This window comes from Oncorhynchus gorbuscha, unplaced genomic scaffold, assembly GCF_021184085.1.
Source record: "Oncorhynchus gorbuscha isolate QuinsamMale2020 ecotype Even-year unplaced genomic scaffold, OgorEven_v1.0 Un_scaffold_5244, whole genome shotgun sequence".
Taxonomy (NCBI): domain Eukaryota; kingdom Metazoa; phylum Chordata; class Actinopteri; order Salmoniformes; family Salmonidae; genus Oncorhynchus; species Oncorhynchus gorbuscha.
In genome coordinates this window covers 2,237-27,629 of record NW_025749092.1, presented here as the reverse complement: position 1 = coordinate 27,629, position 25,393 = coordinate 2,237, and the positions used below count along the sequence as shown (strand labels likewise).

At 45.0% G+C, this 25,393-nt stretch overlaps 1 protein-coding gene across 1 annotated transcript; it reads right to left on the bottom strand.

Moving 5' to 3' along the window:
• Positions 1 to 426: 426 nt before the first annotated feature.
• On the bottom strand, positions 427 to 18,402 carry LOC124029013 (carbonic anhydrase 9-like; the record flags this gene model as incomplete). The annotated part of the gene is made up of 9 exons (XM_046340884.1): positions 18,387 to 18,402; positions 17,938 to 17,970; positions 11,844 to 12,014; positions 11,531 to 11,673; positions 10,522 to 10,614; positions 10,237 to 10,303; positions 3,282 to 3,439; positions 1,870 to 1,996; positions 427 to 647 (listed from the first exon to the last, which is right to left on the bottom strand). Coding segments are annotated over exons 1-9 (1,029 nt in total), but the record flags the coding sequence as incomplete, so codon positions are not given.
• Positions 18,403 to 25,393: the final 6,991 nt, after the last annotated feature.

Here is a 25,393-nt window from a genome sequence, read left to right as displayed (position 1 = left end):
GATCTGTTTGTGCTCACCAGCATTTTAACCTGGTCCCAGATCTGTTTGTGCTCACCAGCGTTTTAACCTGGTCCCAGATCTGTTGTACTCACCAGCATTTTAGCCTGGTCCCAGATCTGTTTGTGCTCACCAGCATTTTAACCTGGTCCCAGATCTGTTTGTGCTCACCAGCATTTTAACCTGGTCCCAGATCTGTTTGTGCTCACCAGCGTTTTAACCTGGTCCCAGATCTGTTTGTGCTCAGGTCAGCTACTTATCAACTCCTTGTCACTCTTTGTCATGCCAAACCATGTTGATAATATATGCCATTTAGCAGACGCTTTTATCCAAAGCGACTTACAGTCATGTGTGCATACATTCTACATATGGGTGGTCCCGGGGATCGAACCCACTACCCTGGCGTTACAAGCGCCATGCTCTACCAACTGAGCTACAGAAGGACCACATGTTGAAATGATAGCACAAACTGATCTGGGACAAGGCTACCATATATTTTTTTAAATGGATGGCAATTGGGGCCTGCATAGTCAACACATGATTATTAGCCCTCATACTTTGCTTACCAGATGGCCCAGTTGATGGCCCTTCATTGTTAGAGGCATCAGTCTCCGACAAGGTGTTGATAGAGATACTTGGATGTCCTGCAACTGCAAGCAAAAACATTGACTTATCTCAATGTTAATGGGAATAGATAGAAAGTACAACATTAATAATAATATTATTAATAATCATATTAATAATAATACTATTAATAATCATACCAATAATAATAATATCAATAATTATATTAATAATAATAATATTAATAATAATACTAATAATATTAATATTCATATTAATAATAATAGGAATACTCACACTAATAATCACATTAATAATAATACTATTAATAATCATATCAATAATAATAATAGTAATAATAATATTAATAATAATATTAATAATAATACTATTAATAATCATATCAATAATAATAATAGTAATAATAATAGTAATAATAATATTAATAATAATAACATTAATAATCATATAATAATAATAGTATTAATAATTATGTGCGTTAAAATATTAATTATATTAATAATTATACTAATAATAATATTTATAATTATAAATATAGTAATAATATTAATACGCACATTAATAATCATAGTAATAATAATAATAATAATAATCACATCAATAATAAGCATATTCATAATAATCATATTAATAATCATATTAATAATAATATTAATACTATTGATCATATTGATAATAACTATAATAATAACTGTAATAACAGTAATAATATGAATAATAATATCAATGTGACTAGTGTAGTGGTCAGAAGAACATGAATGAATAAACAAATAAATGACAGAATTCCCTAGAGTCGACCACCTGCGGCCTCGCATGCAACCGTCACACTAATAATATGAGATGCATCATGTAGAAGAAGGGATTTTCAGATTTTCTCGTGAAGGTTGCACGTTACCATCTTTGAGTGGTGAGTTTGTTTCTGGAAGGTAATTACTCCCAACCTTTACAAGGTCATACATGAACCCATTTGACATGAAGTATATGTATGTACATGTGTGCTCTGGTCATGAGACTGAACAACATGTATAGAGTGCTAAGATCAAGTGCTAAGACCTGTTAAGGGCACACTGGGTTTCTGTCTTGTTAAACCTGTGTCGTGTTTACATACAAAACCTCAACAGAAAGTCTCTGGCTTGTAAGATATGTGCAACCAGGACCGTAACCCTTGACCTGGGCTCAGCTTCTCAAATGACGTTGGTCTATAGTTTGTGAATGTCTCACAAGACAGCAAGGTTGCCTAAGGTGGAACACCCGTCAAGTGTGCATAGTGGGATGATGTTTACTAACCGACTATGGTGGGAGTGTCTGTGAACGAGGCGAGGACGTGTCTCCCATGCAGAAGCTGAGGTGCTCTGAAGTTCTTGGTCAGGTGCTGGTGTTGGCCTGCTTTCAGGGTGTCCTCCAGAGCACCCAGCTGGAGAACACAACATGGGCACCATCAACATGGAAAACCATTACCATATTGTAGATTGAAGATAGATTCTACTGTTATGGTCTGCCCACATGACCCACACAGTTTTCAAACAGATGACCATATAATTGAAATGAATACATGTCTAGAACAAATGAAAACAGTATCTAGTAGTGCTCTGTCTAAAGGTTATTTTTATCTTGTTTGAAGATCTATTTTTAGACATGAAAATACAGACAGTACAAGTAGTAGTGGATCTCTTGTACTCTCAAGGAGGTATTCATGATGCAAGTCAATCTGTAAATCAATCTCCTGGGTTGGTGACCGACCTGGAAACCCTGGTATTATTACTGACCTGCCTCCTGTACACAATGGTATCATTACTGACCTGCCTCCTGTAGACTATAATGGTATCATTACTGACCTTTCTCCTGTATACTGTGATGGTATCATTACTAACCTGCCTCCTGTAGACTATAATGGTATCATTACTGACCTGCCTCCTGGACACTGTGATGGTATCATTACTAACCTGCCTCCTGTAGACTATAATGGTATCATTACTGACCTTTCTCCTGTATACTGTGATGGTATCCTTACTGACCTGCCTCCTGTAGACTGTCCTTCTGTAGCTCAGTTGGTAGAGCATGGCGCTTGTAACGCCAGGGTAGTGGGTTCGATCCCCGGGACCACCCATACGTAGAATGTATGCACACATGACTGTAAGTCGCTTTGGATAAAAGCGTCTGCTAAATGGCATATATTATTATTATTATTTACTGACCTGCCTCCTGGACACTGTGATGGTATCATTACTGACCTGCCTCCTGGACACTGTGATGGTATCATTACTAACCTGCCTCCTGTAGACTATGATGGTATCATTACTGACCTGCCTCCTGGACACTGTGATGGCATCATTACTGACCTGCCTCCTGGACACTGTGATGGTATCATTACTGACCTGCCTCCTGGACACTGTGATGGTATCATTACTGACCTGCCACCTGGACACTGTGATGGTATCATTACTGACCTGCCACCTGGACACTGTGATGGTATCATTACTGACCTGCCTCCTGGACACTGTGATGGTATCATTACTGACCTGCCTCCTGGACACTGTGATGGTATCATTACTGACCTGCCTCCTGGACACTGTGATGGTATCATTACTGACCTGCCTCCTGGACCCTATGATGCTATCATTACTGACTTGCCTCCTGGATACTGTGATGGTATCATTACTGACCTGCCTCCTGGACACTGTGATGGTATCATTACTGACCTGCCTCCTGGACACTGTGATGGTATCATTGAACATTGTCCAGTTGACAGTTTGGAAGCAGGGAGGAGTGGTAAGGGAGCCATTGTATCTGTAGAAGCGCTCCAGCTTGTTTGGCAAAAGATGACGGACATTGAAGGCAGGGATCTCAGTGTTAGACTCTGGAAAGGTGTAAAATAGTTCATCAATTGTGTGGACCATGTGGGTCCTTAAGCTGTCATTTTGTTTCTCCTTCATGACTATGTCTCTCCTTCTGATGTGGATTTATTTTAACGCACTACAGTTTCTTTATGGAATACACATTTCCGTGAAAACTGACATTAAAGTACTATCTAATCTAATCACTAAGAATGTGAGAAATCCATGGGGGTTCTTAGTGTACAGATGCACATAAATGCTGACTCCCGTTCGCAGCTAGCATACAGAAATCGGTAGTGGTAGTCAATGTTGTTTTTAACTGTAATGCAGTTGATTGGTGGCGATGACGTGAACATGTATTGGGTTTAACATCCATACAAGCATTATACTCTGATTTTACCTCAACATAGTGTGAAATATATATAAACATTAGCTTAAATGCAGGCAAAGTTTGCTGGGGGGGAAAGAGGAGATTCGGGATCTTTCCCCAACCAGTTTCCATGGCATTCCCATTGTTTTGGTTGAGTTCCATTGACCTCTTTCCGTATCTATGGAAGGGGAAGCTTTCCACAAGAAGTGAAGACAGTTGTAGGAAAAGCTCATAGAGCTAAATGAATGGTTGAAGTGGAGATGCAGGTGGGGAAACCATGCAGCCTTTTTACTTCATGTTATCGTGGCTGAGTTCCTATGTCAAGCACCGGGAAATGGATTCCAAAATCTGAGAAAAGGTAAAGTCTTGTTTTTTTTTAAATTTAGCCAGTTGCTCGTAATTAGCTGGAAGGCTAGATTAGCCCTGAATCTCTACGAGTATTGAATGCGTATGACAGCCCCCCGAAGCACAAGGACTATGAATGCTCTTACTTCTGCAGATGTCAAATCTGGTAAATGTTGTACGGCCACTGAATTCAAATTATTTTCATATGAATTCATATGTTAGGTATAATATCTGTTGGGGAAAATACCAAAGTGGGAATTGAATTCTTGGAATTTACCTAACATTTGAATTGATAGGAATTCTTTTTTTAAATTAAAATTAAAAGACTAACCTGGAATTTAATTTAATGAAATGGAATTTACAGGTAGAGATATTTGAATTAGAATATAATTTTCCCGAATTGACCTGAACCCTGCTGAGAGTTTCTGTTTAGGGGGGTGAAGACTTTGCTCATCTTGTTAGCATCTTTTCTCATATATCTCCCCTAGAAGCTAATGGTGTCATGTTTTGTCATTGATTATCATGTCTTGTCCCTGTGCTTCCCCTTCTATTCGTTTCCCTCTGCTGGTCTTATTAGGTTCTTTCCCTCTTTCTATCCCTCTCTCTCCCCCTCCCTCTCTCACTCTCTCGCTCTCTCTTCTCTCTATCGTTCCGTTCCTGCTCCCAGCTGTTCCTATTCCCCTAATCAATCATTTAGTCTTCCCACACCTGTTCCCGATCCTTTTCCCTGATTAGAGTCCCTATTTCTCTCCTTGTTTTCCGTTCCTGCCCTGTCGGATCCTTGTCTATATTCACCGTGCTGTGTCTATGTATTGCCCTGTCGTGTCGTGTTTCCCTCAGATGCTGCGTGGTGAGCAGGTGTCTGAGTCTGCTAGGTTCAAGTGCCTTCCCGAGGCAACCTGCAGTTCTTGATCAAGTCTCCAGTCTGTTCTCGTCTTTACGAGTAGTATTATGCCTTTTGTTTTGTAAAGTATCTTTACTGGATTAAAAACTCTGTTTTCGCCAAGTCGCTTTTGGGTCCTCATTCACCTGCATAACAGAAGGATCCGACCAAGGAATGGACCCAGCGACTACAGATGCTCGTAACACTGCCGTCGAGATCCAAGGAGCCATGCTCGGCAGACACGAGCAGGAATTGTCTGCTGCTCGCCATGCCGTGGAGAACCTGGCCGCTCAGGTTTCCGACCTCTCTGGACAGTTCCAGAGTCTTCGTCTCGTGCCACCTGTTACTTCCTGGCCTGCCGAGCCTCCGGAACCTAGGGTTAATAACCCACCTTGCTACTCCGGGCAGCCCACGGAGTGCCGCTCCTTTCTCACCCAGTGTGATATTGTGTTCTCTCTCCAACCCAACACATACTCTAGCGAGAGAGCTCGGGTTGCTTACGTCATTTCACTCCTTACTGGCCGGGCTCGAGAGTGGGGCACAGCTATCTGGGAGGCAAGGGCTGATTTTTCTAACAATTACCAGAACTTTAAAGAGGAGATGATTCGGGTTTTTGACCGTTCAGTTTTTGGTAGGGAGGCTTCTAGGGCCCTGGCTTCCCTATGCCAAGGTGATCGATCCATAACGGATTACTCTATAGAGTTTCGCACTCTTGCTGCCTCTAGTGACTGGAACGAGCCGGCGCTGCTCGCTCGTTTTCTGGAGGGACTCCACGCAGTGGTCAAAGATGAGATTCTCTCTCGGGAGGTTCCTTCCAGTGTGGACTCTTTGATTGCTCTCGCCATCCGCATAGAACGACGGGTAGATCTTCGTCACCAAGCTCGTGGAAGAGAGCTCGCGTCAACGGTGTTTCCCTGCTCCGCATCGCAACCATCTCCCTCCTCTGGCTCAGAGACTGAGCCCATGCAGCTGGGAGGTATTCGCATCTCGACCAAGGAGAGGGAACGGAGGATCACCAACCGCCTGTGCCTCTATTGCGGATTTGATGGACATTTTGTCAATTCATGTCCAGTAAAAGGCCAGAGCTCATCAGTAAGCGGAGGGCTACTGGTGAGCGCTACTACTCAGGTCTCTTCATCTAGATCATGTACTACTATGTCGGTCCATCTACGCTGGACCGGTTCGGGTGCTACATGCAGTGCCTTGATTGACTCTGGGGCTGAGGGTTGTTTCATGGACGAAGCATGGGCTCGGAAACATGACATTCCTTTCAGACAGTTAGACAAGCCTACGCCCATGTTTGCCTTAGATGGTAGTCATCTTCCCAGTATCAGATTTGAGACACTACCTTTAACTCTCACAGTATCTGGTAACCACAGTGAGACTATTTCTTTTTTGATTTTTCGTTCACCTTTTACACCTGTTGTTTTGGGTCATCCCTGGCTAGTATGTCATAATCCTTCTATTAATTGGTCTAGTAATTCTATCCTATCCTGGAACGTTTCTTGTCATGTGAAGTGTTTAATGTCTGCCATCCCTCCCATTTCTTCTGTCCCCACTTCTCAGGAGGAACCTGGCGATTTGACAGGAGTGCCGGAGGAATATCATGATCTGCGCACGGTCTTCAGTGGGTCCCGAGCCAACTCCCTTCCTCCTCACCGGTCGTATGATTGTAGTATTGATCTCCTTCCGGGGACCACTCCTCCTCGGGGTAGACTATACTCTCTGTCGGCTCCCCAACGTAAGGCTCTCGAGGATTATTTATCTGTGTCTCTTGACGCCGGTACCATAGTGCCTTCTTCCTCTCCGGCCGGGGCGGGGTTCTTTTTTGTTAAGAAGAAGGACGGTACTCTGCGCCCCTGCGTGGATTATCGAGGGCTGAATGACATAACGGTTAAGAATCGTTATCCGCTTCCCCTTATGTCATCAGCCTTCGAGATTCTGCAGGAGCCAGGTGCTTTACTAAGTTGGACCTTCGTAACGCTTACCATCTCGTGCGCATCAGAGAGGGGGACGAGTGGAAAACGGCGTTTAACACTCCGTTAGGGCATTTTGAGTACCGGGTTCTGCCGTTTGGTCTCGCCAATGCGCCAGCTGTTTTTCAGGCATTAGTTAATGATGTTCTGAGAGACATGCTGAACATCTTTGTTTTTGTCTATCTTGACGATATCCTGATTTTTTCACCGTCACTCGAGATTCATGTTCAGCACGTTCGACGTGTTCTACAGCGCCTTTTAGAGAATTGTCTCTACGTAAAGGCTGAGAAGTGCTCTTTTCATGTCTCCTCCGTTACTTTTCTCGGTTCCGTTATTTCCGCTGAAGGCATTCAGATGGATTCCGCTAAGGTCCAAGCTGTCAGTGATTGGCCCGTTCCAAGGTCACGTGTCGAGTTGCAGCGCTTTTTAGGTTTCGCTAATTTCTATCGGCGTTTCATTCGTAATTTCGGTCAAGTTGCTGCCCCTCTCACAGCTCTTACTTCTGTCAAGACGTGTTTTAAGTGGTCCGGTTCCGCCCAGGGGAGCTTTTGATCTTCTAAAAGAACGTTTTACGTCCGCTCCTATCCTCGTTACTCCTGACGTCACTAGACAATTCATTGTCGAGGTTGACGCTTCAGAGGTAGGCGTGGGAGCCATTCTATCCCAGCGCTTCCAGTCTGACGATAAGGTTCATCCTTGCGCTTATTTTTCTCATCGCCTGTCGCCATCTGAGCGCAACTATGATGTGGGTAACCGTGAACTGCTCGCCATCCGCTTAGCCCTAGGCGAATGGCGACAGTGGTTGGAGGGGGCGACCGTTCCTTTTGTCGTTTGGACAGACCATAAGAACCTTGAGTACATCCGTTCTGCCAAACGACTTAATGCCCGTCAAGCTCGTTGGGCGTTGTTTTTCGCTCGTTTCGAGTTTGTGATTTCTTACCGTCCGGGTAGCAAAAACACCAAGCCTGATGCCTTATCCCGTCTGTTTAGTTCTTCTGTGGCTTCTACTGATCCCGAGGGGATTCTTCCTTATGGGCGTGTTGTCGGGTTGACAGTCTGGGGAATTGAAAGACAGGTTAAGCAAGCACTCACGCACACTGCGTCGCCGCGCGCTTGTCCTAGTAACCTCCTTTTCGTTCCTGTTTCCACTCGTCTGGCTGTTCTTCAGTGGGCTCACTCTGCCAAGTTAGCTGGTCATCCCGGTGTTCGAGGCACTCTTGCGTCTATTCGCCAGCGCTTTTGGTGGCCGACTCAGGAGCGTGACACGCGCCGTTTCGTGGCTGCTTGTTCGGACTGCGCGCAGACTAAGTCGGGTAACTCTCCTCCTGCCGGTCGTCTCAGACCGCTCCCCATTCCTTCTCGACCATGGTCTCACATCGCCCTAGACTTCATTACCGGTCTGCCTTTGTCTGCGGGGAAGACTGTGATTCTTACGGTTGTCGATAGGTTCTCTAAGGCGGCACATTTCATTCCCCTCGCTAAACTTCCTTCCGCTAAGGAGACGGCACAAATCATTATCGAGAATGTGTTCAGAATTCATGGCCTCCCGGTAGACGCCGTTTCAGACAGAGGCCCGCAATTCACGTCACAGTTTTGGAGGGAGTTCTGTCGTTTGATTGGTGCGTCCGTCAGTCTCTCTTCCGGGTTTCATCCCCAGTCTAACGGTCAAGCAGAGAGTGCCAATCAGACGATTGGTCGCATACTACGCAGCCTTTCTTTCAGAAACCCTGCATCTTGGGCAGAACAGCTCCCCTGGGCAGAATACGCTCACAACTCGCTTCCTTCGTCTGCTACCGGGTTATCTCCGTTTCAGAGTAGTCTGGGTTACCAGCCTCCTCTGTTCTCATCCCAGCTTGCCGAGTCCAGCGTTCCCTCCGCTCAAGCGTTTGTCCAACGTTGTGAGCGCACCTGGAGGAGGGTGAGGTCTGCACTTTGCCGTTACAGGGCACAGACTGTGAGAGCCGCCAATAAACGCAGGATTAAGAGTCCAAGGTATTGTTGCGGCCAGAGAGTGTGGCTTTCCACTCGCAACCTTCCTCTTACGACAGCTTCTCGTAAGTTGACTCCGCGGTTCATTGGTCCGTTCCGTGTCTCCCAGGTCGTCAATCCTGTCGCTGTGCGACTGCTTCTTCCGCGACATCTTCGTCGCGTCCATCCTGTCTTCCATGTCTCCTGTGTCAAGCCCTTTCTTCGCACCCCCGTTCGTCTTCCCTCCCCCCCTCCCGTCCTTGTCGAGAGCGCACCTTATTTACAAGGTACGTAAGATCATGGACATGCGTTCTCGGGGACGGGGTCACCAATACTTAGTGGATTGGGAGGGTTACGGTCCTGAGGAGAGGAGTTGGGTTCCGTCTCGGGACGTGCTGGACCGTTCGCTTATTGATGATTTCCTCCGTTGCCGCCAGGGTTCCTCCTCGAGTGCGCCAGGAGGCGCTCGGTGAGTGGGGGTACTGTCATGTTTTGTCATTGATTATCATGTCTTGTCCCTGTGCTTCCCCTTCTATTCGTTTCCCTCTGCTGGTCTTATTAGGTTCTTTCCCTCTTTCTATCCCTCTCTCTCCCCCTCCCTCTCTCACTCTCTCGCTCTCTCTTCTCTCTATCGTTCCGTTCCTGCTCCCAGCTGTTCCTATTCCCCTAATCAATCATTTAGTCTTCCCACACCTGTTCCCGATCCTTTTCCCTGATTAGAGTCCCTATTTCTCTCCTTGTTTTCCGTTCCTGCCCTGTCGGATCCTTGTCTATATTCACCGTGCTGTGTCTATGTATTGCCCTGTCGTGTCGTGTTTCCCTCAGATGCTGCGTGGTGAGCAGGTGTCTGAGTCTGCTAGGTTCAAGTGCCTTCCCGAGGCAACCTGCAGTTCTTGATCAAGTCTCCAGTCTGTTCTCGTCTTTACGAGTAGTATTATGCCTTTTGTTTTGTAAAGTATCTTTACTGGATTAAAAACTCTGTTTTCGCCAAGTCGCTTTTGGGTCCTCATTCACCTGCATAACAAATGGAGCATCTGATGCAATTATGCAAGATTTTAGTTCTGGGTTTCCGAGATTAGATTCTCAGTAATACAGTGCTGTTTTCTAAAATGATCTTGCTATGTTCATTTTGTGAACCTAGAAAGCATAAATGAGAAAACAGTCTGCAATCTGTTGGACATTTCAAGAAAGGAGTATGTAAACTACATCCAACGTTGTAGTACACAATGTTTTGGCCACAAAAAAAGGTCTATGGCTAGAGGTGTATCACGGGGTTACCTTCGATGCTGACATCAGCGAGCGCAGACAGGATCTTTTCATAGTTGTCATTCTCATGAAGACCAATCTAAATCAAAAAGAGTCAGAAAGAAGCAGATTAAAGTGATTACTTCTGTATAATTCATTTAATAACCTCGAGGATTCTTCTGATTAATGTCTGTTTTTAAGTGTGTGAAACCCACTTAAGTGCATGAAAATAGACTAATGACACTTCAAACCTTTGAGTCACCATGATGAGTTATTATGAGGGTACTGGTATAATTCTACATGTGTGGAATAACTTACCCCGATGAAGCCCCCTAATACAGCCAGGCCATCTGATTTGCTGGCTGCCTCGGACAGATTTGCATATTTAGAGTTGTAATGAACTATGTGGATCTGGGAAGAGAAGCATGGGAACATGATGATTGCACGGAACACCCTTCCATCTCCTACTGCTCAAGTGAACAGCAAACCTGGTTTCAAAAATCAGATAAAGCAACACCTCTCCCCTATTTGACCTGAATATGTTGTATGCATGTATTGATATGTAGGCTATGTGTAAGTGATGGCCTTGATGCTACTGAATATACATTTAATATATGAATATGTAAATGTTAAAGGCCTAGAATATGTAAATGTTAAAAGCCTCGAATAGTAAGTTTTTATTCTCAGAGTTGAGTCAGTACAGACACTGCAACACCAGCTAGAAAGAGTTAGTAGTGAATCATGTAAGTGATGTCCTAGGTGCTTCTGGATGGAAATGTGATGTATGAATATGTATATATGTAAATGATAAAACCATAGAATATATGAATATGTAAATGTGTAAATGGCACATCCTAGAATATGTACATGTTAAAGCCACAGAATATATGAATATGTAAATATGCTAATGAAAAAGCCCTAGAATGTGTAAATATGTAAATGTTAAAAGCCTAGAATATTAGGTTTCTTTTCTCAGTACTGAGTAAGTACAGAACTTTTTTCTTGTTATACATTTCTGTAGTTCTGTCCTTGAGCTCTTCTTGTCTATTAATGTACTGAATTATGTCATGTTTCATGTTTTGCGTAACCCCGGAAGAGTTGTTGATGCTATCGCAACAGCTTATGGGGTCCTAATAAAATACTAAAATAGCTGTGTTGTCTTGTCAGTGTTGTCGCTTTTAGTATTTTGACAATGAGCCACATGCCAAAGACAACTTCCTGTCTTGACATATACATTTGATGGGCAATAAAATGATTTTGAGTTTAATTGAACCTGCAATAATTCTGGGGCATTTTTTCAGTTCCCCAGTATTTCTGACTTCCTCACCTCTGCAGGGAAATGGACGTTATCTATGGTGTGTTCAGATCCTGGCACCTCTTTGGTCCCCCAGTGGAAATGCAGTTGGGCGGCACGGAACTCGTTGTCAAACCCACTGGTGATGCGCATGGTGTTGGGCAGGACCAGCTGCACTGGAGACACACACAGGGCACAACAACTACTTGGTTCTATTTAGTTTTTCCAGTGTAGAACCCTCTGCAAAGCCATCCACGTTTTGGTACAGCTTTATAAGGAAAAATGTTGTCTAATAAATGTTGCTTGTACCGTCAATATAATGCATATTGGACAGCCAGGAACTTACAGGTATGGCCGTTGTTCAACAGTGTCAATTCTGAGCTGTCTGTCAGATCATAGTCTTCCAGAGTTATGGGTGGCAGGCTGCGGTCATAGAGGGCTCTCCTGGTATCAATGTCAATGGGAGACTGGGATTTTCCACTGCAGTGTGAGAACTCAGAGGACCAGGCAGCTTGATCTGTCAGTAGGATGTGGGGAAAATTATTAACAGAACAATGGCCCTTCGGCAGTGTGACTTAGTTAATGATAAGACACGGCTCTCTTCTTATGAACACAAGTTTTTTGCACATGAGATTTACACAGGAAATCCCAGAAGTCAATATGCATGACACTTCAAGTGTCAAAATGAAACTATGAACACCAGCAAGAAAACGTTAGTAAGGAATCATTAAATACTAAGTAGTGGTGACCACCAGGAAATAGTGATGACCACCAGGAAATAGTGATGACGACCAGGAAATAGTGATGACCACCAGGAAATAGTGATGACCACCAGGAACTAGTGATGACCACCAGGAAATAGTAATGACCACCAGGAAATAGTAATGACCACCAGGAAATAGTGATGACGACCAGGAAATAGTGATGACGACCAGGAAATAGTGATGACCACCAGGAAATAGTGATGACCACCAGGAAATAGTGATGACGACCAGGAAATAGTGATGACCACCAGGAAATAGTGATGACGACCAGGAAATAGTGATGACGACCAGGAAATAGTGATGACGACCAGGAAATAGTGATGACCACCAGGAAATAGTGGTGACAACCAGGAAATAGTGATGACCACCAGGAAATAGTGATGACCACCAGGAAATAGTGATGACGACCAGGAAATAGTGATGACCACCAGGAAATAGTGATGACCACCAGGAAATAGTGATGACGACCAGGAAATAGTGATGACGACCAGGAAATAGTGATGACGACCAGGAAATAGTGATGACGACCACGAAATAGTGATGACCACCAGGAAGTAGTGGTGACCACCAGGAAATAGTGGTGACCACCAGGAAATAGTGATGACCACCAGGAAATAGTGATGACCACCAGGAAATAGTGGTGACAACCAGGAAATAGTGATGACCACCAGGAAATAGTGATGACCACCAGGAACTAGTGATGACCACCAGGAAATAGTGATGACCACCAGGAAATAGTGATGACCACCAGGAAATAGTGATGACCACCAGGAAATAGTGGTGACAACCAGGAAATAGTGATGACGACCAGGAAATAGTGATGACGACCAGGAAATAGTGATGACGACCAGGAAATAGTGATGACCACCAGGAAATAGTGGTGACAACCAGGAAATAGTGATGACCACCAGGAAATAGTGATGACGACCAGGAAATAGTGATGACCACCAGGAAATAGTGATGACCACCAGGAAATAGTGATGACGACCAGGAAATAGTGATGACGACCAGGAAATAGTGATGACGACCAGGAAATAGTGATGACGACCACGAAATAGTGATGACCACCAGGAAGTAGTGGTGACCACCAGGAAATAGTGGTGACCACCAGGAAATAGTGATGACCACCAGGAAATAGTGATGACCACCAGGAAATAGTGGTGACAACCAGGAAATAGTGATGACCACCAGGAAATAGTGATGACCACCAGGAACTAGTGATGACCACCAGGAAATAGTGATGACCACCAGGAAATAGTGATGACCACCAGGAAATAGTGATGACCACCAGGAAATAGTGGTGACAACCAGGAAATAGTGATGACCACCAGGAAGTAGTGATGACCACCAGGAAATAGTGATGACCACCAGGAAATAGTGATGACCACCAGGAACTAGTGATGACCACCAGGAAGTAGTGATGACCACCAGGAAATAGTGATGACCACCAGGAAATAGTGGTGACCACCAGGAAATAGTGATGACCACCAGGAACTAGTGATGACCACCAGGAAGTAGTGATGACCACCAGGAAATAGTGATGACCACCAGGAAATAGTGATGACCACCAGGAAATAGTGATGACCACCAGGAAATAGTGATGACCACCAGGAAATAGTGATGACGACCAGGAAATAGTGATGACCACCAGGAAATAGTGATGACCACCAGGAAATAGTGATGACCACCAGGAAATAGTGATGACCACCAGGAAATAGTGGTGACGACCAGGAAATAGTGATGACCACCAGGAAATAGTGATGACCACCAGGAAATAGTGATGACCACCAGGAAATAGTGATGACCACCAGGAAATAGTGATGACGACCAGGAAATAGTGATGACGACCAGGAAATAGTGATGACGACCACGAAATAGTGATGACCACCAGGAAATAGTGATGACCACCAGGAAGTAGTGGTGACCACCAGGAAATAGTGGTGACCACCAGGAAATAGTGATGACCACCAGGAAATAGTGATGACCACCAGGAAATAGTGGTGACAACCAGGAAATAGTGATGACCACCAGGAAATAGTGATGACCACCAGGAACTAGTGATGACCACCAGGAAATAGTGATGACCACCAGGAAATAGTGATGACCACCAGGAAATAGTGATGACCACCAGGAAATAGTGGTGACAACCAGGAAATAGTGATGACCACCAGGAAGTAGTGATGACCACCAGGAAATAGTGATGACCACCAGGAAATAGTGATGACCACCAGGAACTAGTGATGACCACCAGGAAGTAGTGATGACCACCAGGAAATAGTGATGACCACCAGGAAATAGTGATGACCACCAGGAACTAGTGATGACCACCAGGAAGTAGTGATGACCACCAGGAAATAGTGATGACCACCAGGAAATAGTGATGACCACCAGGAAATAGTGATGACCACCAGGAAATAGTGATGACGACCAGGAAATAGTGATGACCACCAGGAAATAGTGATGACCACCAGGAAATAGTGATGACCACCAGGAAATAGTGATGACCACCAGGAAATAGTGATGACCACCAGGAAATAGTGGTGACGACCAGGAAATAGTGATGACCACCAGGAAATAGTGATGACCACCAGGAAATAGTGATGACCACCAGGAAATAGTGATGACCACCAGGAAATAGTGATGACCACCAGGAAATAGTGGTGACCACCAGGAAATAGTGATGACGACCAGGAAATAGTGGTGACAACCAGGAAATAGTGATGACCACCAGGAAATAGTGATGACCACCAGGAAATAGTGGTGACCACCAGGAAATAGTGATGACCACCAGGAAATAGTGATGACCACCAGGAAATAGTGATGACGACCAGGAAATAGTGGTGACAACCAGGAAATAGTGATGACCACCAGGAAATAGTGATGACCACCAGGAAATAGTGATGACCACCAGGAAATAGTGATGACAAACCAGGAAATAGTGGTGACCACCAGGAAATAGTGATGACCACCAGGAACTAGTGATGACCACCAGGAAATAGTGATAACCACCAGGAAATAGTGATGACCACCAGGAAATAGTGGTGACCACCAGGAAATAGTGATGACCACCAGGAAATAGTGATGACCACCAGGAACTAGTGATGACCACCAGGAAATAGTGATGACCACCAGGAAATAGTGGTGACCACCAGGAAATAGTGATGACCACCAGGAAGTAGTGATGACCACCAGGAAATAGTGATGACCACCAGGAAACACCTTACCTGACACCCTAGACCCACTCCAATTTGCTTACCGCCCAAATAGGTCCACAGACGATGCAATCTCAACCACACTGCACACTGCCCTAACCCACCTGGACAAGAGGAATACCTATGTGAGAATGCTGTTCATCAACTACAGCTCGGCATTCAACACCATAGTACCCTCCAAGCTCGTCATCAAGCTCAAGACCCTGGGTCTCGACCCCGCCCTATGCAACTGGGTACTGGACTTCCTGACGGGCCACCCCCAGGTGGTGAGGGTAGGTAACAACATCTCCACCCCGCTGATCGTCAACACTGGGGCCCCACAAGGGTGCGTTCTGAGCCCTCTCCTGTACTCCCTGTTCACCCACGACTGCGTGGCCACGCACGCCTCCAACTCAATCATCAAGTTTGCGGACGACACAACAGTGGTAGGCTTGATTACCAACAACGACGAGACGGCCTACAGGGAGGAGGTGAGGGCCCTCGGAGTGTGGTGTCAGGAAAATAACCTCACACTCAACGTCAACAAAACTAAGGAGATGATTGTGGACTTCAGGAAACAGCAGAGGGAACACCCCCCTATCCACATCGATGGAACAGTAGTGGAGAGGGTAGCAAGTTTTAAGTTCCTCGGCATACACATCACAGACAAACTGAATTGGTCCACTCACACTGACAGCGTCGTGAAGAAGGCGCAGCAGCGCCTCTTCAACCTCAGGAGGCTGAAGAAATTCGGCTTGTCACCAAAAGCACTCACAAACTTCTACAGATGCACAGTCGAGAGCATCCTGGCGGGCTGGTACGGCAACTGCTCCGCCCTCAACCGTAAGGCTCTCTAGAGGGTAGTGAGGTCTGCACAACGCATCACCGGGGGCAAACTACCTGCCCTCCAGGACACCTACACCACCCGTTGTTACAGGAAGGCCATAAAGATCATCAAGGACATCAACCACCCGAACCACTGCCTGTTCACCCCGCTATCATCCAGAAGGCGAGGTCAGTACAGGTGCATCAAAGCTGGGACCGAGAGACTGAAAAACAGCTTCTATCTCAAGGCCATCAGACTGTTAAACAGCCACCACTAACATTGAGTGGCTGCTGCCAACACACTGTCATTGACACTGACCCAACTCCAGCCACTTTAATAATGGGAATTGATGTAAATATATCACTAGCCACTTTAAACAATGCTACCTTATATAATGTTACTTACCCTACATTATTCATCTCATATGCATACGTATATACTGTACTCTACATCATCGACTGCATCCTTATGTAATACATGTATCACTAGCCACTTTAACTATGCCACTTTGTTTACTTTGTCTACACACTCATCTCATATGTATATACTGTACTCGATACCATCTACTGTATGCTGCTCTGTACCATCACTCATTCATATATCCTTATGTACATATTCTTTATCCCCTTACACTGTGTATAAGACAGTAGTTTTGGAATTGTTAGTTAGATTACTTGTTGGTTATCACTGCATTGTCGGAACTAGAAGCACAAGCATTTCGCTACACTCGCATTAACATCTGCTAACCATGTGTATGTGACAAATAAAATTTGATTTGATTTTATTTGATTTAGTGGTGACCACCAGGAAATAGTAAATAATAAGCTGTATACCGTCTTATTTAACTCCAGGACGACAATATTTGATTTATGAAGTGGGAGTATTAATGTGTTTAGTTTAACACCTGTAACAAGAGGCTATAAATTAAAGTTCCTGATCACAACCAGTCATAAAGAGATCAACAATAGCAAACACAATTATTATTATTATCAATGAACTGTTTAATAACTAGCGATCTTAGGTCACGCTAACTTCACTCATTCAGCTACATTATGGCTTCTTCTCACTAAGTAATACCAAGCTACAGGTACAAGATCGATCGTGGAGGTGGACATTAACAGTGGGATGTTCCACTCATATCAATGAAGACTAGATTCTAAGTAAGGTGTCTTGAGTATTGGTAGAGTTGACATCTCTGGCTTACATTATGGCTTCTTCTCACTAAGTAATACCAAGCTACAGGTACAGTGGGATGTTACACTCATATCAATGAAGACTAGATTCTAAGTAAGGTGTCTTGAGTATTGGTAGAGTTGACATCTCTGACTTACATTATGGCTTCTTCTCACTAAGTAATACCAAGCTACAGGTACAGTGGGATGTTACACTCATATCAATGAAGACTAGATTCCAAGTAAGGCGTCTTGAGTATTGGTAGAGTTGACATCTCTGGCTTACATTATGATCTTATTTTACCACCGTAACTAAAACTAAATATGGTTCTCTCTTTATTACAGACATGATAAGCCTTTCTTTGAGTGACAGAAAAAGAGACTTGTGTTGGTAACTGATAGTTGGACTGATAAGGCAGAATAGCCTGTGCAGAGAGAAGGATACAGTGCACGTATTCTCGTAATAACAACGGTTGTGTATATTTACCTTCGTAGCCCCAGTGTCCACCATGAGGGACACCTGCAGAAAAAGAGGGAAGAGGATTAATTCATCAGTGATTTGTAGTGAAAGGCAGCAAAACAATATGAGCAAGCATGAATATATGCATTTGTGAGTTTATAATTTCACTGGTTACAAAAGAAGTTGACGTTATATTCGAGAATAATCATTCAAACTCTTTTGTGGCTAAAGCTTCAGGCTAACAAGTTGTCTCATCTGATCTTGAAATATTGTGTCTATTAAAGTTAATTGCAAACTATGCTAAAACAACATCAGGCTATTGCAGCAACCAAACAGAAATTGGCAAATGTACTCATAAAAAAATCACTTGGATTATAAGGCTGGGACATGGAACAACTGTAACCCATTCTTATGTGTTAGGCTAACCCAATACATATCCATTTATGATGAAAGTACATATTTAGGAATAACTGTACAATTCTGGTCAACCATTCGGGATGTATTTCATCAGTGCAGGTTCCTCTAATGGTTCAAAAGGAAGCAGCCAAGTTGAGAGAGCCAGGTATCTGAGCACTCTGGTTCTGGATGACGCAGATATTGGCTATTACTCTTTTAACCACACACACAATCCTAACGGTATGCTATTGTGTGAATGAGTCCATTATCAATCCCCACTGTATGCCCTTGTGTGAATGAGTCCATTATCAATCCCCACTGTATGCCCTTGTGTGAATGAGTCCATTATCAATCCCCACTGTATGCCCTTGTGTGAATGAGTCCATTATCAATCCCCACTGTATGCCCTTGTGTGAATGAGTCCATTATCAATCCCCACTGTATGCCCTTGTGTGAATTAGTCCATTATCAATCCCCACTGTATGCCCTTGTGTGAATGAGTCCATTATCAATCCCCACTGTATGCCCTTGTGTGAATGAGTCCATTATCAATCCCCACTGTATGCCCTTGTGTGAATGAGTCCATTATCAATCCCCACTGTATGCCCTTGTGTGAATGAGTATATTATCCAGCCTGCCAGTAAAGGCGTCAGCATGCTTCAGTTCGGCTGGCGCCTTGCGGAGAACCGAACAGTAGAGAACCTAACGAGTGTACTCGCATACTCACTTAAAAGACTTTCACTTAAAAACTTGAAAAAAAGCTGCAATAGTACCATTTGTCCATTTTGAGACACCGTAGCCAGTAGACACTTCCTCAAAATAGTCAGAATACATTTTTATTTTATTTATTTCACCTTTACTTAACCAGGTAGGCTAGTTGAGAACAAGTTCTCATTTGCAACTGCGACCTGGCCAAGATAAAGCAAAGCAGTTCGACATACAACAACACAGAGTTACACATGGAATAAACAAACATACACTGCTCAAAAATATAAAGGGAACACTTAAACAACACAATGTAACTCCAAGTCAATCACACTTCTGTGAAATCAAACTTCCCACTTAGGAAGCAACACTGATTGACAATACATTTCACATGCTGTTGTGAAATGGAATAGACAACAGGTGGAAATGATAGGCAATTAGCAAGACACCCCCAATAGGGTAAATAGAGGAGTGGTTCTGCAGGTGGTGACCACAGACCACTTCTCAGTTCCTATGCTTCCTGGCTGATGTTTTGGTCACTTTTGAATGCTGGCGGTGCTTTCACTCTTGTGGTAGCATGAGACGGAGTCTACAACCCACACAAGTGGCTCAGGTAGTGCAGCTCATCCAGGATGGCACATCAATGCGAGATGTGGCAAGAATCCAATTGATCCACATCTGGGACATCATGTCTTACTCCATCCACCAACGCGTTGCACCACAGACTGTCCAGGAGTTGGCGGATGCTTTAGTCCAGGTTTGGGAGGAGATCCCTCAGGAGACCATCCGCCAACTCATCAGGAGCATGCCCAGGCGTTGTAGGGAGGTCATACAGGCACGGGGAGGCCACACACACTACTGGGCCTCATTTTGACTTGTTTTAAGGACATTACATCAAAGTTGGATTAGCCTGTAGTGTGGTTTTCCACTTTAATTTTGAGTGTGACTCCAAATCCAGACCTCCATGGGTTGATAAATTTGATTTCCATTGATAATTTTTGTGTGATTTTGTTGTCAGCACATTCAACTATGTAAAGAAAAAGGTATTTAATAAGAATATTTCATTCATTCAGATCTAGGATGTGTTATTTTAGTGTTCCCTTTATATTTTTGAGCAGTGTACAATCAATAATACAGTAAAAAATCTATATACAGCATGTGCAAATGAGGTAGGATTAGAGAGGTAAGGCAATAAATAGGCCATGGTGGCAAAGTAATTACAATATAGCAATTAAACAGGATTAGGATGTGCAGAAGATGAATGTGCAAGTAGAGATACTGGGGTGCAAAGGAGCAAGATAAATAAATAAATACAGTATTGGGATGAGATAGATTGGATGGGCTATTTACAGATGAGCTATGTACAGGTGCAGTGATCTGTGAACTCATCTGACAGCTGGTGCTTAAAACTAGTGAGGAGGTAAGAGTCTCCAGCTTCAGAGATTTATGCAGTTCGTTCCAGTCATTGGCAGCAGAGAACTGGAAGGAAAGGTGGCCAAAGGAAGAATTGCTACGGGTGGGTGCTGCTAAGGTGACCAGTGAGCTGAGATACGGCGGGGCTTTACCTAGCAGAGACTTGTAGATGACCTGGAGTCAGTGGGTTTGGCGACGAGTATGAAGCAATGGCCAGCCAACAAGAGCGTACAGGTCGCAGTGGTGGGTAGTATATGGGACTTTGGTGACAAAACAGATGGCACTGTGATAGACTGAATCCAATTTGAGTAGAGTGTTGGAGGCTATTTTGTAAATGACATCGCCGAAGTCAAGGATCGGTAGGATGGTCAGTTTTACTAGGGTATGTTTGGCAGCATGAGTGAAGGATGCTTTGTTTGCAAAATAGGAAGATGATTCTAGATTGAATTTTGGATTGGAAATGTTTAATGTGAGTCTGGAAGGAGAGTTCGGTTGAAGCGTTCGGTTGAAGAGCATGCATTTAGTTTTACTTGCATTTAAGAGCAGTTGGAGGCCACGGAAGGAGAGTTGTATGGCATTGAAGCTCATCTGGAGGTTAGTTAACACAGTGTCCAAAGAAGGGCCAGAGGTATACATAATGGTGTTGTCTGTGTAGAGTTGGATCAAAGAATCACCAGCAACGAGAGTGACATCATTGATGTATACAGAGAAGAGAGTCGGCCCAAGAATTGAACCCTGTGGCACCCCCATAGAGACTGCCAGAGGTCCAGACAACAAGCCCTCCGATTTGACATACTGAACTCTATCAGAGAAGTAGTTGGTGAACCAGGTGAGGCAATCATTTGAGAAACCAAGGCTGTTGAGTCTGCCAATAAGAATGTTGTGATTGACAGAGTTGAAAGCCTTACCCAGGTCGATGAATACGGCTGCACAGTAATGTCTCTTATCGATGGTGGTTATGATATCGTTTAGGACCTTGAGCGTGGCTGAGGTGCACCCATGACCAGCTCTGAAACCAGATTGCATAACGGAGAGGGTACGGTGAGATTCGAAATGTTCGGTAATCGTTTTGTTAACTTGGCTTTCAAAGACTTACAATGGCAGGGTAGAATAGATATAGGTCTGTAGCAGTTTGGGTCTTAAGCTAAGATTTTTTAAAATATGTCATTAATTTTTACGTTATGCAGAGATCTTAGTCACGCAATTTTACATCTAACTAGGATGTTTGATGCAGTATTTTTAAATGAAAAAAATGCATGAAAATGAGCGTAGACTTTAACTTGCCTCAAGAAAAAAAAATTGTGTGCCTGAACAGCCGTAAAAAAAACACTGAAGTCCAAAATGAACAAAAACTTCACAAAGTGTCTTCATAATATATGCACAAAGCCAGGTTCCTAAGGGATCAGACGGGACAGAGAGCCAGGTTCCTAAGGGATCAGACGAGACAGAGAGCCGGGTTCCTAAGGGATCAGACGGGACAGAGAGCCAGGTTCCTAAGGGATCAGACGGGACAGAGAGCCAGGTTCCTAAGGGATCAGACGGGACAGAGAGCCAGGTTCCTAAGGGATCAGACGGGACAGAGAGCCAGGTTCCTAAGGGATCAGACGGGATAGAGAGCCAGGTTCCTAAGGGATCAGACGGGACAGAGAGCCAGGTTCCTAAGGGATCAGACGGGACAGAGAGCCAGGTTCCTAAGGGATCAGACGGGACAGAGAGCCAGGTTCCTAAGGGATCAGACGGGACAGAGAGCCAGGTTCCTAAGGGATCAGACGAGACAGAAAGCCAGGTTCCTAAGGGATCAGACGGGACAGAGAGCCAGGTTCATAAGGGGGTAGAAGGGTCCAAACAGCCTGATTGGAAAACCCCGGGTCATTGTTGCGTTACATGGCCCCTGAGCCACCAGGGAGACCGAGGAGACAGACTGGCTGTCATGTTTTGTCATATATTGTCTTGTCCTTGTGCTTTCCCTTCTGTTCGTTTCCCCCTGCTGGTCTTATTAGGTTCGTTCCCTTTTTCTATCCCTCTCTCTCCCCCTCCCTCTCTCTCTTCTCTCTATCGTTCCGTTCCTGCTCCCAGCTGTTCCTCATTCTCCTAACTCACTCATTTGCTCTTTTCACACCTGTCCCCTATTTTGCCCTCTGATTAGAGCCCTATTTCTCCCCTTGTTTTCCGCTTCTGTCCTTGTCGGATCCTTGTATGACGTTCGCTGTGCTGTGTCCTTGTCTCGCCCTGTCGTGTTTTGTCTCCTTCAGATGCTGCGTGTGAGTAGGTGTCTTAGTCTGCTACGGTCGGTGCCTTCCCGAAGCAACCTGCAGTCAATGGTCGAGTCTCCAGTCTGTCCTCGTTACTACGAGTGGATTTAAGTTTTTTTCCTGTTTTGTTTTCTTCTTGATTGCTCCAGGTTTTACTTTTGTCATATACTGGAATAAAGACTCTGTTTTCGTTAAGTCGCTTTTGGGTCCTCATTCACCAGCATAACAGAAGGATCCGACCAAGAATGGACCCAGCGACTACGGATTCTTGTAACACTGCCGTCGAGATCCAGGGAGCTATGCTCGGCAGACACGAGCAGGAATTGTCTGCTGCTCGTCATGCCGTTGAGACCCTGGCCACTCAGGTTTCCGACCTCTCAGGACAGTTTCAGAGTCTTCGTCTCGTGCCACCAGCTACTTCCTGGTCTTCCGGGTCTCCGGAACCTAGGGTTAATAACCCACCATGTTACGCTGGGCAGCCCACTGAGTGCCGCTCCTTTCTCACCCAGTGTGATATTGTGTTCTCTCTCCAACCCAACACATACTCAAGAGAGAGAGCTCGGATTGCTTACGTCATTTCACTCCTTACTGGTCGGGCTCGAGAGTGGGGCACAGCTATCTGGGAGGCAAGGGCTGAGTGTTCTAACAATTACCTGAACTTTAAAGAGGAGATGATACGGGTTTTTGATCGTTCAGTTTTTGGTAGGGAGGCTTCTAGGGCCCTGGCTTCCCTATGTCAAGGTGATCGATCCATAACGGATTACTCTATAGAGTTTCGCACTCTTGCTGCCTCTAGTGACTGGAACGAGCCGGCGCTGCTCGCTCGTTTTCTGGAGGGACTCCACGCTGAGGTTAAGGATGAGATTCTCTCCCGGGAGGTTCCTTCCAGTGTGGACTTTTTGATTGCACTCGCCATCCGCATAGAACAACGGGTAGATCTTCGTCACCGAGCTCGTGGAAGAGAGCTCGCGTTAACGGTGATCCCCCTCTCCGCATCGCAACCATCTCCTCCCTCCGGCTCTGAGACTGAGCCCATGCAGCTGGGAGGTATTCGCATCTCGACTAAGGAGAGGGAACGGAGGATTACCAACCGCCTTTGCCTCTATTGCGGTTCTGCTGGACATTTTGTCAATTCATGTCCAGTAAAAGCCAGAGCTCATCAGTAAGCGGAGGGCTACTGGTGAGCGCTACTACTCAGGTCTCTCCATCAAGATCCTGTACTACCATGTCGGTCCATCTACGCTGGACCGGTTCGGCTGCTTCATGCAGTGCCTTAATTGACTCTGGGGCTGAGGGTTGTTTTATGGACGAAGCATGGGCTCGGAAACATGACATTCCTTTCAGACAGTTAGGGAAGCCCACGCCCATGTTCGCCTTAGATGGTAGTCTTCTCCCCAGTATCAGATATGAGACACTACCTTTAACCCTCACAGTATCTGGTAACCACAGTGAGACCATTTCCTTTTTGATTTTTCGTTCACCTTTTACACCTGTTGTTTTGGGTCACCCCTGGCTAGTATGTCATAATCCTTCTATTAATTGGTCTAGTAATTCTATCCTATCCTGGAATGTTTCTTGTCATGTGAAGTGTTTAATGTCTGCTATCCCTCCTGTTTCTTCTGTCCCCTCTTCTCAGGAGGAACCTGGTGATTTGACAGGAGTGCCGGAGGAATATCATGATCTGCGCACGGTCTTCAGTCGGTCCAGAGCCAACTCCCTTCCTCCTCACCGGTCGTATGATTGTAGTATTGATCTCCTTCCGGGGACCACTCCCCCTCGGGGTAGACTATACTCTCTGTCGGCTCCCGAACGTAAGGCTCTCGAGGATTATTTGTCTGTTTCTCTCGACGCCGGCACCGTACTGCCTTCTTCCTCTCCCGCCGGAGCGGGTTTTTTTGTTAAGAAGAAGGACGGTACTCTGCCCCTGCGTGGATTATCGAGGGCTGAATGACATAACGGTTAAGAATCGTTATCCGCTTCCCCTTATGTCGTCAGCCTTCGAGATTCTGCAGGGAGCCAGGTTCTTTACTAAGTTGGACCTTCGTAACGCTTACCATCTCGTGCGCATCAGAGAGGGGGGACGAGTGGAAAACGGCGTTTAACACTCCGTTAGGGCATTTTGAGTACCGGGTTCTGCCGTTCGGTCTCGCTAATGCTCCAGCTGTTTTTCAGGCATTAGTTAATGATGTACTGAGAGACATGCTGAACATCTTTGTTTTTGTCTACCTTGACGATATCCTGATTTTTCACCGTCACTCGAGATTCATGTTCAGCACGTTCGACGTGTACTTCAACGCCTTTTAGAGAATTGTCTCTACGTGAAGGCTGAGAAGTGCGCCTTTCATGTCTCCTCTGTCACATTTCTCGGTTCTGTTATTTCCGCTGAAGGCATTCAGATGGATCCCGCTAAAGTCCAGGCTGTCAGTGATTGGCCCGTTCCAAGGTCACGTGTCGAGTTGCAGCGCTTTCTAGGTTTCGCTAATTTCTATCGGCGTTTCATTCGTAATTTCGGTCAAGTTGCTGCCCCTCTCACAGCTCTTACTTCTGTCAAGACGTGCTTTAAGTGGTCCGGTTCCGCCCAGGGAGCTTTTGATCTCCTCAAGAAGCGTTTACGTCCGCTCCTATCCTTGTTACTCCTGACGTCACTAAACAATTAATTGTCGAGGTTGACGCTTCAGAGGTGGGCGTGGGAGCCATTCTATCCCAGCGCTTCCAGT